At 38.1% G+C, this 14,704-nt stretch overlaps 1 protein-coding gene across 1 annotated transcript in view; it reads right to left on the bottom strand.

The window, feature by feature from the left end:
* Window positions 1–14,704, bottom strand: part of LOC124798347 (meckelin) — a 197,893-nt gene that overhangs the window by 44,655 nt on the left and 138,534 nt on the right. The window contains exon 11 of the mRNA XM_047261705.1: window positions 9,128–9,261. Within this exon, the coding sequence (XP_047117661.1) occupies window positions 9,128–9,261 (134 nt within the window). The remainder of the gene's footprint in view (window positions 1–9,127; window positions 9,262–14,704) is intronic.

Genomic DNA, 14,704 nt, shown 5'->3' with positions numbered 1-14,704 from the left:
GTGCTGGCAACCGGGGACGGCAGTTTTGCAAGTAGACGGTGTGAGTGATTGTGTCCTGTGGAATAGTGTGGGGAGCAAGGGAGCAGGGAGCAGGAGGGAGGGTTCAGGAATGGTGGCTGACTTCTTGAAGGGTGGCAGCATGCAAGAGGGATATAAATGTATAAGAATGGGAGAGTTAATACTTGTAGGTTTGTGAATAATGGGTGGCATGGTTCTTTCTGATGTATAGTACACATATTCCTAGTGATTTCTTTCTGTGTATTTAGTATCTACACTACATTACTTCAGTTTCTACTAACACAACACTACGCACTGGTTTTTGTGTCAGTGCCAGTAATGGCTGACAATATTTGCTTTGCAAATGCAAAACTGCCCAGTTTGTTGTTACCAGTATTCAATGTGTGCCTGCCAGCTCAAATTTTTAACCCAATTTAATCCTAAGGATTTGAGTGAGTCCATTTCTTCTCTATCTTGGTTGTTGTCAATAAACTGGACTGTTTTGGTTTTGAATTGGTCAAGTGACTCCAAATATAGTAATCACATGCTAAGGCAAGTGTCCTGTAAGCAATCTGTTTTGAAGATTGGTTCATTTTGAGGATATCAGAAAACACATTCAAAGTCTGTCACCTACTCGACCTAAAACTGAGCCTATGTCATCATTCCAATTCATGTCCCCACAAATTCTTACTACCAGGTATTTGCATGAACTGACTGATACAAATTGTGACTCATAGATTTGTAGTTGTAGGATATGACAAATATGCATTTTGTGAAGTGCACAATTTTACATTTCTGAACATTTAAAGTGAGTTGCCACTCTTTGAACCACTTTAAAATCTTATCAAGATCAGACTGAATCTTTGCGCAGCTTTTCCAGATATTGCTTCATTATGGGTAAGTGCATCATCTCACAAAGTTGGAGGGTACTACTAAAATTCTATGCCAGATCATTAATGAACAATATGAACAGAAAGGTACCCAACATACTGCCACGAGGTATGCCTGATGTTACTTCTGTATCTGACTCTCCATCCAAGATAACATGCTGCAATTTCCCTATCCAGAACTCCTCAAGACAATACTAATTTGTTGTTGGATTCATTTGGGTCCTCACTAGATGCAATGTTTCTGTCTATTGCTATAAACTGACCTCCCACAGGTTCTAATCAACTCCTGTGGTACACATTCTATGAGCCATTGCAGTTTCCCTATTCTCCACTTTCGGTTTCAATAACTCTCAGCTCCAAGACAGCCGTATAAGAGAGATGTGAGTTCTGGGACTTTGCTATGAACACCCCAGCAGTTAACAACTAACATTTTTAGCTTTTCATTCTCCACATCTGATATCCATTCTTTTGCAATATTACTCTACCCAAAACTGGTATATCTACTGGGAGGTCTCGAAGATTCCACAAAACTAAGAAAATAACAATATGCATTACAGACATATTCTGTCACCCAAGTGATCATTTGTGTTGTATACTGCACTTATTCAAGTCACCACTGTGTTCCATAATGTTGTATACCCTGAGAAATCTACAGATGAACTCTACTTTGGTCCAGAAGAAAGAATCTTGATAAATTATTGACACGATGTTGTAAATCAACAACTGTCTGCACCTCAAAAATGAACTAGCTGTTTTCAGTACCAGTCCTCAGAAGGAACCAAGAACTGTCTCAAACCCAGCTGACAGACATTGTTGGTGCCAACATGAGTGATGATTTGCAGTTGACTGCATTCAAGGATCCCTGCAAAATGGCTCTTTCCCCCACTTCTCCCCCAGCCACTGCTGTGTGACAGTTTTCTGCCATACAAGGGTTCTCTATTGTCCACATCTAAAACAGATTTAACCCGTCAGTACACACAGGTGGTCTGTCAGACCAAGGAGGATATTTTCACATTAATGCAATGTTGAATGTTGTTTCCAAGAAGCTATCTTCTCAGTACCTTTAAGTGAGTGTAATAGGAGTCGTTTGGTATGGTGTATCTGGTATTTCAACAATAGTGCTTCCAGTTAGCTCACAACAAAGAGGTCAAGGGTCTCACAGGCCAGCTGCATGCACTGGTGTCAATTTATTGGTAGCTCCGCCAAGGTTACTCACGCTCGCACATATTTGCGGTATCTGCTTAGTTTAGTGGTAGAACAGATTTTTTTATGCTTTGTACCTTATTTTAGTGTGTTGTAAGTGTTGTAACTGCGTCGTGGCTTATTATTATGAGGCACAGGAGGAGAGAATTAGGAACTTGATTGAAGTAGTAATGGCTGAAAGTGACGCTGGTGATTCTGAAGATGGAGAAATCGGCTTTGAAGAAATCCAGGACCCAGAGTGGAAAAGTGATTCTGGCACCAAACAAAAAACGTCGAGAGATGAATCAGAAGACAGTGATTGTGGCGCTGACAGTGATGTGTTTGTCGGTAAAGATGGAACAGGATGGAACTCTCGTGCTCCACCAAAGAACTCCTGCACATGTTATCATAACATCATAACTTATTTACCAGGTGCGAAAGGTGCTGCGAAAAGTGCTACAAATCCCCTACAGTGCTGGGAACTGTTTTTTGATGAAAACATTATAAACATACTCATTGACTGTACTAATAGGTACATTCCAAGTATCCAGGGAAACTTTTCAAGGGAAAGAGATGCACAACAAACTAATAAAGCTGAAATAAAAGCCTTATTGGGATTATTGTACTACGCTGGTGTAATGCGAGCCCATCGACTAAGTCTACAAGATTTGTGGCGAACAGATGGCACAGGAGTTGAAATATTTCATCTCGCAATGGGCATAAACAGATTTTGTTTTCTCCTTCAATGCCTCAGATTCGACGATAAACAAACGAGAATGGAAAGGGAGAAAACAGATCACATGGCGGCGATAAGACAGGTGTCCAGTCTAATTGTTGAAAACTTTCAGAAGGCTTATACAGTTTATGAATACGTGACAATTGATGAAAAACTAGAAGCATTCTGTGGAAGATGCAGATTCTGACAGTATATGCCAAATAAGCCAAACAAGTGTAGAGTAAAGATTTTTGAAGCAGTGGATGCCAGAATGTTTTACACATTCAACATGGAGGTGTATGTTGGGCAACAGCCTGAAGACCCTTACAGACAGGACATCAGACCAGTTGAACTTGTTCAGAGACTTTGCCAACCTATCCTGAATACAGGCCGCAACATAATATTCGACAATTATTTTACAAGTTACGAGCTTGCAAACACATTGATTACAAAGAATACGACCATCGTTGGTACCCTGGGGAAGAACAAGAGACAAGTCCCAAGGGATTTATTAACACTAAAAACCAACAAGAAAAGTCATCTATGTTTGGGTTTCAGAAAAATTGCACCTTAGTCTCTTATGTGCCGAAACAAAATAGAGTGGTATTACTACTGTCAACGATGCACCACCATGGAAATATTGACGAAAATACAGGGAATGATAAAAAACCAGAAATTATCACTTTCTATAACCTTACTAAGGATGGAGTTGATGTTGTAGACAGAATGAGTGCAACATATAATGTAGCTAGAAACACAAGAAGATGGCCAATGGTTGTTTTTTATAGCATCATGAACACAGCTGCAATAAATGCTGCTATTATTTTCAACTCAAATCAGAAAGAACAACTCAGAAAATGAGAGTTTTTGAGGCAGCTTTCTTTTGCGTTTCTGCATGATCATCTTCAGCAAAGAGTAATGTCAAAAATATTGCCAAGGAAGATAACTGAGAGAATTGTAGAGCTTTGCAGTGTGAAAATTTCTGAAGTGGAATCAACTGCGACTTCACGAGGACGGTGTGTGGACTGCAGAAGCAAAAACATAAAAACAAGATATATTTGTAAGAACTGTAAGAAATACATTTGTCTTGAACATTCTGTTACTATGTGCCAAGACTGTATCGATAAAATATCTGATTGAATACATGCATTATTTTGATAACAGCTAAATTTTATGTATCTCCATTTGTGTAAATATTTTTGACCAAAATATTAAATTTATCCCTTAAATATATTTACTAAACTGATTTTTAATGATATTACTTCATTTAATAACGCTTCCCTCCATAATATACATCTAAATGCAAATTCAGAAAGATAGAAACTGCAAGGTGCTGTGAGACCAGCTGCGTCTACCGCCGTCCTGTTTCCAGGTGCGTGCACTGCAGGGTTAATATCTTATGATGCTTATATCAGTTTCAAGGCAGACACCATAGTGGTATCTGAGTTGGAGGTATATGAGTTGGAGCCTTTGGATTACATACACACAAGGCACCAGCAGCAAGTAAACCAAGCATGCTGTCTAGCAAGTAGGTCTTAGCCAAGTACGGACTCTGGCAAGTGGATTTAAAGTCCCATGTAGCTTGCCAAGCCATCACTTGCTCTCTGTATATGAGTCCTTCAATCACACTCCATTGCAATTCTAGTATAACAACTTGGCATTTTTATTTTGGATTACACTCACAGACTTCTGTCTTGGTACTATGGAATGGTTTCTGGTTTTTGGGTATCTTACCAGTCATCTACTTGCTGGCTGGATGGCTTCAAGCTATGGCACTTTGTGCTTGATGGTTTCACTACTTCAGCATGTGACTTCAACAGGTTTTTTTTCTCTTTGCAAGTCACCAGATGCAAGTGTTTCTATTGTGACTGATGGAAAAGTAGAAGGCAGATGTGTTAACAACAGATGACAGCTCTGCCACACAGACACTGGCATAATTCACAGCAGCAATTTTGAAGCAAGTTGACAGTTGCCAATGCTGCTTCCAGATATTTATAAGCAGCAAACAACTCCTTTATCACAATCTCGCAATAACAACAATCACTAGCCACATTGATTCACGAACTTAGCTCATACAAAGATAAAAATTAGAAGACAAATTACGTCAAAAACTAGGCTGTATTTATGTCAAAACTGAACCAATTGCAATTAAAGATGAAACTGGGAATATACTCTTTCTCTTCTAGTAGATCATATGATGTCTTGTGCTAAGACAGTGTCCTACTCTAGCAGAGTTACCTACTTGGCCTATGGGTGTATAATAATGATGTTCACTGCAACAGTCTTGCATCATGTGACATGTCTAGCCAATACACAACATTTTTATATGCCTTGTTTCCTAAGACTGAGATTGTTTCTGAAAGAATCCACAAATGTTCCACGTGTGGTTGAAAGACATATTTAATGCTGTGTCTGCTAAGGTTACTTCCAAATCTTGAAGAAATTACCACTGAAGTATGGCAAGAATATTGTGATAATGGAGTCCTGTTTCTTCATTTTGTTCCCTGGACTGGAGTAACTTTGATGGAAATTATGCTGAATTTGTTTCTATGAATAAATGTTCTGTCATAAAAATCTCCTCAGATTTAAAGTTCACCCAGTGCACTATCAGGATTGGGAACAATATGTGCTCTCCAAACCAGTATGTGCAATGGACCATCACAAAGTTGCAGGGTGTGAAAACTTGGAGGCTGAATAGGTTGGTGGTACATGTTATGCCCAAGTATTCCACTGGCTTTCCTCCTTTTGTACCTCCATCACAAACTGAATTATTTGGAGGGAGTGAATTTAAATGTTGAATGTCTCCCAAAAGACTAGACGATACACTCTTTTTCCGGGGGGGGGGGGGGGGGGGGGGGGGGACAGAACACCTTGAATGACTAGAGACAGAACATTAATATTCACAGGACACGTACATTGGTACGTTCTGCAGAAATCATTAACATTTGAACCATATTGGCCAGCATGTTCAAAGTCAACATCGATAATACTGCGCAACACCACGTACCAGTAAAATGTGCCTGCAGCTCTTGTTGTCACTATAAACCAAAGGTAGTGGAGCAGACATGTTGGATGCCTCGCAAGCGTATGCACGAACCGTACCATCAACTCAGTTAGTTTGAAAGAGGGCACATTATAGGCATAAGAGAATGTGATGCATCCATCCAGGAAATTGCTGCTTGTGTGGGACAAAGTGTTTTGTCAGAGCAACGGATGTTCACAGAATACTTCACAGAAGGCCATAGAACACGAACAGATGGGTCAGATTGCACCATTCAGATCGTCCCTTGAGAAGATTGACACCTCATTCAAATGGCATTGCAGGATAGATCTGTTTCCTCCTCAGCTCTGGCACAACAGTGAAACAGTGTAACACATCGTACACTATCAGGGCTGACAGTCCAGATGAATCCAGGTTCTATTTGTTCCAAAATGATGGCTGCCTTTTGATTCGCCACAGACAGGAAGGACTGAATTTGCACAAGATACAGTGCCAACTCCAGGCCTTCTGGTAAGGGGTGCTATTGGGTACAATCACAAATCACAGTTGGTGAATGTCCAGAGCACTGCACTCAGCGTGAACTACATGAATGACATCCTGTGACCTGTAGCCATACCCTATCTGCACAACATCCCAGATTCCATTTTTGCAAGGCAAGTAATTCTGGTAGGAGTTAGATAAAAGGGTGGGATGCTGCAATTGAAGTTAAGCATGATATATTCAGCAGCATGTTGTGTCACTGTGTGGTCAAATGAATCAATAAATAGTCAGCAGAATGTAGTTTGTGTGTGTGTGTGTGTGTGTGTGTGTGTGTGTGTGTGTGTAAGAGAGAGAGAGAGGGGGGGGGGGGGGGGAGGCAGGGAGAGAGTTTGTTAGTTACATGTTCTGTAGATCATTTGAATGATCCTTTTATTGAGATAAAGGGGAATTAGTCAATTTACAAGATACGTATACATCATTAATGAGAACATTACTTTTTAGACCTACCCAGGCCACTACATTTAAAAACTAGTTTTTTAAAAGGCTACCAATTTCTAAATAGAAATTTGTACATGGTATACAAGGAGTTGTCCAAGACAAATGATTTTAGGTTAGATTTACAACTTGCTTTGTTACCTGTTACACATTTTATGACATTGGGCAAATGATCAAACATTTTTGTTGCTGTGTATTGAACTCCTTTCTGAACCACTCACAGCTTTAATAATGGATAATAAAGGTAATTTTTCCTTCTAGTGTTGTAGGTATAGATATCATGATGGATTATTTACGATGCACTTCATTACTGAATATATGCAATGTCATTGTGCAGTTAAAAAGCCTAACTCCTTGAAGAGAGATCAACATGATGATCACAAGTGAATACCACATATTACTATTACTGCTCACTTTTGGGCAATTAGTACTTTCTAAGTGATCAGTTAACCCTGAAAATTATTCCTTTAGCTGATACTGAGTGGAAATGTGCAAAATAGAACAGGAGGTTGATTTGTTTGTTTCTATGACTGGGAACCACACAAAGATCAGATGCAGCTGAACTGAATTGATTGGGAAGTGCAGTAATGTGCTGCAACTGTGTATACCCAGGACATAAACACGGTTTTAGGTCTTAGTTTTAGGTATTTTCATGTGCCATATGTATAAATATGGACATCACCAACCAAGTGCCCTCAATCAATGTCATCTGACAAAAAATCTGCATTGTAGTCTCCACAAACAATGACTTCTCATTTAAATCTGAATACAATTATTAAAATGATATCTAATGTAACTGATAGATAAAAAAATCTTCTCTCCAATGACAGCAGGGGAACACATACACAAAGGGATTTAACTTTTAAAAGCTTTTGGAGCCAGTGGCTTCTTCTTATTCTGGCAGAAAAGTTGAAGGGGAAGGAGAAAAGTCCTCCAGAACCATCCAGTAAATCTTCCCTGACCTGGGATTCTGGGTGACTTTTCTGAACTGTACCCCTTTCCCTAAACCACTCCAGTCCTTTTCCTTCGCCCCACTTCTTTCCCCTTCAACTCTTCTGCCATACAAAGGAGCCACTGGCTCCGAAAGCATGTAAAAGTTAAATCCTTTTGTGTGTGTGTGTGTGTGTGTGTGTGTGTGTGTGTGTGTGTGTGTATGTTCCCCTTCTGCTGCTTGGTGAGTAGATGTTTTATTTATTCATTTACATTATATTATCAATAACTGATTATTTCTGATGTTATCTAATGTAATAGGATAGATAAAAAAACTCCTCACCAAGTGGCCGCAGGGGTACATATATTGAAAGGCATAGAACTTTGCAAGATTTCGGAGTCAGTGGCTCCTTCGTCTGGCAGAAGGGTTGAAGGGGAAAGAAGAGAGGTGAAGGAAAAGGACTAGTGAGGTTTAGGAAATGTGGAGAGTTCAAAAAAGTTGCCTTGAACCCTGAGCCAGGATAGATTGACCAGATGAGATGAAAAGGAAAAACTGATTGTTGGGGACTGCACTGGATGAGATTTGAAAACCTAAGAGATTAAAGGTGGGAGATAGGGCGATATGCAACACAGAAATTACTGTCAAAACATCATGTACAAGTTAATAAGAGCAGAAAGTTAAGCACATTGTATGTGTTAATACTCTTAGGTTTTTGCTCTTATTAACTTATGCATTATGTTTTGGCAGTAATCTTCGTACTGCACACCCTTTCTTCCACCTTTCAGCTCTCACATTTTCTAATCTTATCCAGTGCAGTCCCCAGCAATCAGACTTTCTTCCCTCTCTATCCAGTAGGTCTCCCCTGACCCAGGGCTCTCAGTGACTTTTCCAAACCCTCCTGCTGCCACTTGATGAGTAGATTCTTTTTATGTATCCAATCACACCACACTTTCAAAAATTGATTAATTTCATTAAAATGGTATCTGGCAGTTTAAGATATTTGCTGCTGTCAGTATTCTTTAGCATCTGCATTTCTTGGTCCATTTTCTTGTTACAGCATTTATAAACCAGTAAAGCCTGAGTCAACCGCATTTTTGTTTATGTAGCCACCTGTCTTTCTGTATTATACTTCAAATGTATTTAAAGATTTTTTGAGGCACAAATTAGGATAGTGTCTGAAATCTGGACAGATTCCTTTAATACAATAATTGTAATCAAATTATTCATTTTACTTCACATCCCCACACTGAAAATTTCAATTGCTAAAAAACAGTAGAAAATGACGGGAGATGGACAATGACTTTGGAATTTTGGTCTTATCTGTATTGACCCAGCAAATTCTTATCAATACATATTTTCCACATGTGTATACTACCTGTGACCCACAATTTACACACTAATATTACTTTAGATGATAATGACAATATAAATACTACCTTCCATGCACATAGAAGCCATAATTCTCTGAAGCAAGAATGAAGACACTTATATTAGCCATAGAACAGAGATCCACAAATTCTTGAACTGCATTCTTGATGTATCTTTCATAGATTGTTGTGGCAAATAACCACTGTAAAAAAAAGTTAATATTTGATAATCAATCACAAAAATATTCCAAATTATATTATCACATACAATATTTCAATTTAATATACAAAATGCAAATGCCAGTGACATCATATTATAATTGCAGGTCACAAAAGGCAGAATGGTAAGGATAGTTCTACTGTGTCTGACTCTTCAAATATTGCAACAGATGCATTTTAGTTGTTGTTGTTGTTATTATTATTATTATCATTCATTCTTTCTTTACTTTCTCAGACGTTACGTCTGGTTAAAAATGGAAAGTGACGCGGACCTTGATCAAGCGTCACTTCCTTTTAACTGTATGGTATGTGTTATATTGCATTTAGGAACTTTCGGGTAATTGAACATGTATCAAGAATCACAGATTTCTGTAGTTGTATATATAAGTTTGGATGTAGCTGTATTGCATTGATGTACTGGTGGATATTGTGTGGTATAACTCCTGTAGTTGATAGTATAATTGGTATAATGACAACTTTATCCTGATGCCACATGTCCTTGACATCCTCAGCCAGTTGGATGTATTATTCAATTTTTTCTCCTGTTTTCTTTTGTGTATTTGTTGTATTGGGTATGGATATTTCGATTAGTTGTGTTAATTTCTTCTTCTTATTGGTGAGTATGATGTCAGGTTTGTTATGTGCTGTTGTTTTATCTGTTATAATGGTTCTGTTCCAGTATAATTTGTATTCATCGTTCTCCAGTACATTTTGTGGTGCATACTTGTATGTGGAAACATGTTGTTTTATAAGTTTATGTTGTAAGGCAAGCTGTTGATGTATTATTTTTGCTACATTGTCATGTCTTCTGGGGTATTCTGTATTTGCTAGTATTGTACATCCACTTGTGATGTGATCTACTGTTTCTATTTGTTGTTTGCAAAGTCTGCATTTATCTGTTGTGGTATTGGGATCTTTAATAATATGCTTGCTGTAATATCTGGTGTTTATTGTTTGATCCTGTATTGCAATCATGAATCCTTCCGTCTCACTGTATATATTGCCTTTTCTTAGCCATGTGTTGGATGCGTCTTGATCGATGTGTGTTAGATGATACGGGTGCTTGCCATGTGGTGTTTTCTTTTTCCAATTTACTTTCTTCGTAACTGTTGATGTTATGTGATCTAAAGGGTTGTAGAAGTGGTTATGAAATTGCAGTGGCGTAGCCGATGTATTTATATGAGTGATTGCTTTGTGTATTTTGCTAGTTTCTGCTCGTTCTATAAAGAATTTTCTTAAATTGTCTACCTGTCCATAATGTAGGTTTTTTTATGTCGACAAATCCCCTTCCTCCTTCCTTTCTGCTTAATGTGAATCTTTCAGTTGCTGAATGTATGTGATGTATTCTATATTTGTGGCATTGTGATCGTGTAAGTGTATTGAGTGCTTCTAGGTCTATGTTACTCCATTTCACTACTCCAAATGAGTAGGTCAATATTGGTATAGCATAAGTATTTACAGCTTTTGTCTTGTTTCTTGCTGTCAATTCTGTTTTCAGTATTTTTGTTAGTCTTTGTCTATATTTTTCTTTTAGTTCTTCTTTAATATTTGTATTATCTATTCCTATTTTTTGTCTGTATCCTAGATATTTATAGGCATCTGTTTTTTCCATCGCTTCTATGCAGTCGCTGTGGTTATCCAATATGTAATCTTCTTGTTTAGTGTGTTTTCCCTTGACTATGCTATTTTTCTTACATTTGTCTGTTCCAAAAGCCATATTTATATCATTGCTGAATACTTCTGTTATCTTTAGTAATTGGTTGAGTTGTTGATTTGTTGCTGCCAGTAGTTTTAGATCATCCATGTATAGCAGATGTGTGATTTTGTGTGGGTATGTTCCAGTAATATTGTATCCATAATTTGTATTATTTAGCATGTTGGATAGTGGGTTCAGAGCAAGGCAGAACCAGAAAGGACTTAATGAGTCTCCTTGATATATTCCACGCTTAATCTGTATTGGCTGTGATGTGATATTATTTGAATTTGTTTGGATATTAAGTGTGGTTTTCCAATTTTTCATTACTATGTTTAGGAACTGTATCAATTTAGGATCTACTTTGTATATTTCCAATATTTGTAGTAACCATGAGTGGGGTACACTATCAAAAGCTTTTTGGTAATCAATGTATGCATAGTGTAGCGACCTTTGTTTAGTTTTAGCTTGATATGTCATCTCTGCATCTATTATCAGTTGCTCTTTACATCATCGTGCTCCTTTGCAACAGCCTTTTTGTTCTTCATTTATAATTTTGTTCTGTGTTGTATGTGTCATTAATTTCTGTGTAATGACTGAAGTTAATATTTTGTATATTGTTGGTAGGCATGTTATGGGGCGATATTTAGCTGGGTTTGCTGTGTCTGCTTGATCTTTAGGTTTCAGATAAGTTATTCCATGTGTAAGTGTATCAGGGAATGTGTATGGGTCTGCAATGTAACTGTTAAATAATTTAGTTAGATGTGAATATGTTGAGGTGAATTTCTTTAGCCAGAAATTTGCTATTTTATCTTTTCCGGGGGCTTTCCAATTGTGAGTAGAATTAATTGCTTGGGTGACTTCATGTTGCAAAATTATCACTTCAGGCATTTGTGGTATCATCTTGTATGTATCTGTTTCTGCTTGTATCCACCATGCATGCCTGTTATGTTGTACCGAGTTTGACCATATGTTGCTCCAGAAGTGTTCCATGTCTTCTATGTTTGGTGGATTGTCTATTTTAATGTGTGTGTTATCTATTGTCTGGTAAAATTTCTTTTGGTTTGTGTTGAATGTTTGGTTTTGTTTCCTTCTATTTTCACTTTTTTTGTATCTTCTAAGTCGTTTGGCTAATGCTTGTAATTTCTGCTTCTTTTCATCTAATTGCTCTATCACTTCTTGTTGTGAGATTTTACCTAACCTTTTTCGTTTTTTTTCTGACATTTCATTTCTTATAAATTGTGTTAGCCGTCTGATGTCTTTTCTCAGTTTTTCTATTCTGATCTGTAGCCTGTGTTGCCATGCTGGTTTTATGGGTTTCTTCTGTGTGTTGGTTGGTTCTGATCTCTGCCTAGTGTGTATATTTAGTGAAGTGAGTGCTCCTATATAAACCAGTAGTTGTAACTCTTCCATAGTTGTGTTTTCATTTATTTTGTTGTGTATGATTGTGTTGATAGTTTTTATTGTAGTTTCGACTTGTGGGTTATTTGGCGGTCTATGCAAGAATGGTCTAATGACTGTATTTGTGTCTTTGTATTCTATATATGTCAGCTGAAATTTTTCTTCTATATCTAACATGTGTGTCACTTCGTGTTCTATTTGTGCTTGTTCTGGTGGCTGTCTTAAGATTTCGTTTTCCTTTGACTGTTTAATTGATGCGTGTTGTTCTTTATTTGTTTGCTCTGGGATGTTTGAGTCCATTACTGTATTTTCTTCTTCTTCTGATTGCACATTATTTTGTTCCAGTATTTGTTGTACTTGTTGTTTGATGTTTTCTAATTCTGACTGGGGTATCCTGTTATTTTTGATTATTACACGGATCTGATCAGCTAGTCGTTGTTCTGTTAAAAATTTTAATTCTGGGTATCTGGTAATAAATGTTGTGTATACTTGTGATCTGTATCCAGTTGTGTTGGTTCCTAGATTTGTTGCTTGGTAATAACAGAACATGAGGTGTCGATTAACTTCATCTGACCATCTCATCCTCTGTCTTTGTTTTCCTTCTAGGGTGGTTGCAGGAAGCATATCCTGCAAAACACCTCTATTTGGATTTGAATCATTTTCCAGTTGGCTAGCAGTGTCGTTACCATTGTGGACAGGCATAGGGTTCAAGCGTCGTCCCCGACCATGACGGCGCTTGTCCGAGGCTTCTTTAGTTCTGTCCTGAACCAACTAATCACACTAAAAGGGGGGTTAGCCCTATTAGTGGTTTGTTCTTTTCGTCGCCTTTTACGACTGGCAGAACATACCGGAGGCCTATTCTTTTCCCGGGCCTCCACGGGAATTATTATTATTATTATTTATACACAGTGTAGTGGTGCCACACAATGTCATTATGAAACCAAATACCTGGTGCAACATCACTGTCAACCACTGTGATGCTGCTACCCACTGGGTGCTTGTAATCGAGAACACCCTCTACAAAACCTTGGCAGAATTTGACTTATAAGCCAGCACCGGATGGGTCTAAGACAGGTGTAACATGATCTGTGGAGTGAAAGTGAATGTGTTTTCAGATTGACTAAGGTGTTTACAATGCGGACTCAGTTTGTCATAGCGAGAGCTTTGGTATGGTATAAGCCAGAATTTCCTGTAGAATACAGTCTTAACATAGCTTGCACTGTTTCCTAGGAGCAACATATATATAGTGTCACCCCTTCTTGGCAGTGTGTGTACATCATCTTTCACAAATGTGTCAACAACTTATGACCCATGTCACATGCAAATCAGACCTTGAACATTTCTGTAATTATGAAGTGTGTGGATTTTCAACCATGAAACACTTACGACGACTAACACAAACCCCAAATATCAGGAGTTAATGACAGCTATATTACAGGTGCAGTGTAAGCTCAACAAATTCACAGAAATGACTCCCGCACCACCTGCATTTACAGATTTTCCACCATCTAGTGAACAACATGAAGAGAGGGATACTTCTGATAATTGTAGTTATAGTTTTTGGCTTGTCTCGCTTCTAACTCAGAAAGCCAAAAGGCCATGTTCTTGTCATGAAATCCCAAGTTGCATCACCTAATACAGAAAACGGACTCATTAACTAATCTGGCAGATCTTGAGTTGTCTACAATACTTGCTTTATCACAAAAACATTTTTTGACAACAAAAATATGTTATTGCAGCAAGGTTAGCATTTTGGCAGTGAAAAAAGGGCCTCAACCAATATTATGCAGAGTGGACCACCAATCTACGTGAATTAAGTAAGAATTGCAATTTCAAATGTTTGCACAGGCACAAGCCTTGCTAAACCAATCTACTTTCTTAAGTTGGGAGCACAAGCTAAAGTGAAAACTTACCATATACTGACCATGGACGAAATCTTTGCAAAATTAGACCATGGCACTTTATTTGACATAACTGACCTCCTAGAGGCATGTTTTCTAATCCCCTTGAATGCAGTGTCAAAAGCTTACCTAGTACTACATATCAACAATATTATTAAATGAATAGATGGCTACTCACCTCCTGTCACAGACAGGAAAAAACTGTAATACATTTCAGCTTTCAGCCAAAAGGCCTCCCAAAGAAGCCTCCGCCACACACCGTCAGGTGGCTTGCGGAGTATGGATGTAGATGTAGACGTAGAAGAAAATACACATTTACACAAGCACGCATGACCACTGTCTCTGTCCGCTGAGCTTGGACTAAAATATGCCCTATGCCCCTACCGTTATAACTGATTACCTTTCAGAATCTCTTTAGCCACTGCCAAATAC

The sequence above is a fragment of the Schistocerca piceifrons genome, chromosome 5 (assembly GCF_021461385.2).
Source record: "Schistocerca piceifrons isolate TAMUIC-IGC-003096 chromosome 5, iqSchPice1.1, whole genome shotgun sequence".
NCBI classification, from domain to species: domain Eukaryota; kingdom Metazoa; phylum Arthropoda; class Insecta; order Orthoptera; family Acrididae; genus Schistocerca; species Schistocerca piceifrons.
This window is presented reverse-complemented; position numbering and strand designations above follow the sequence as displayed.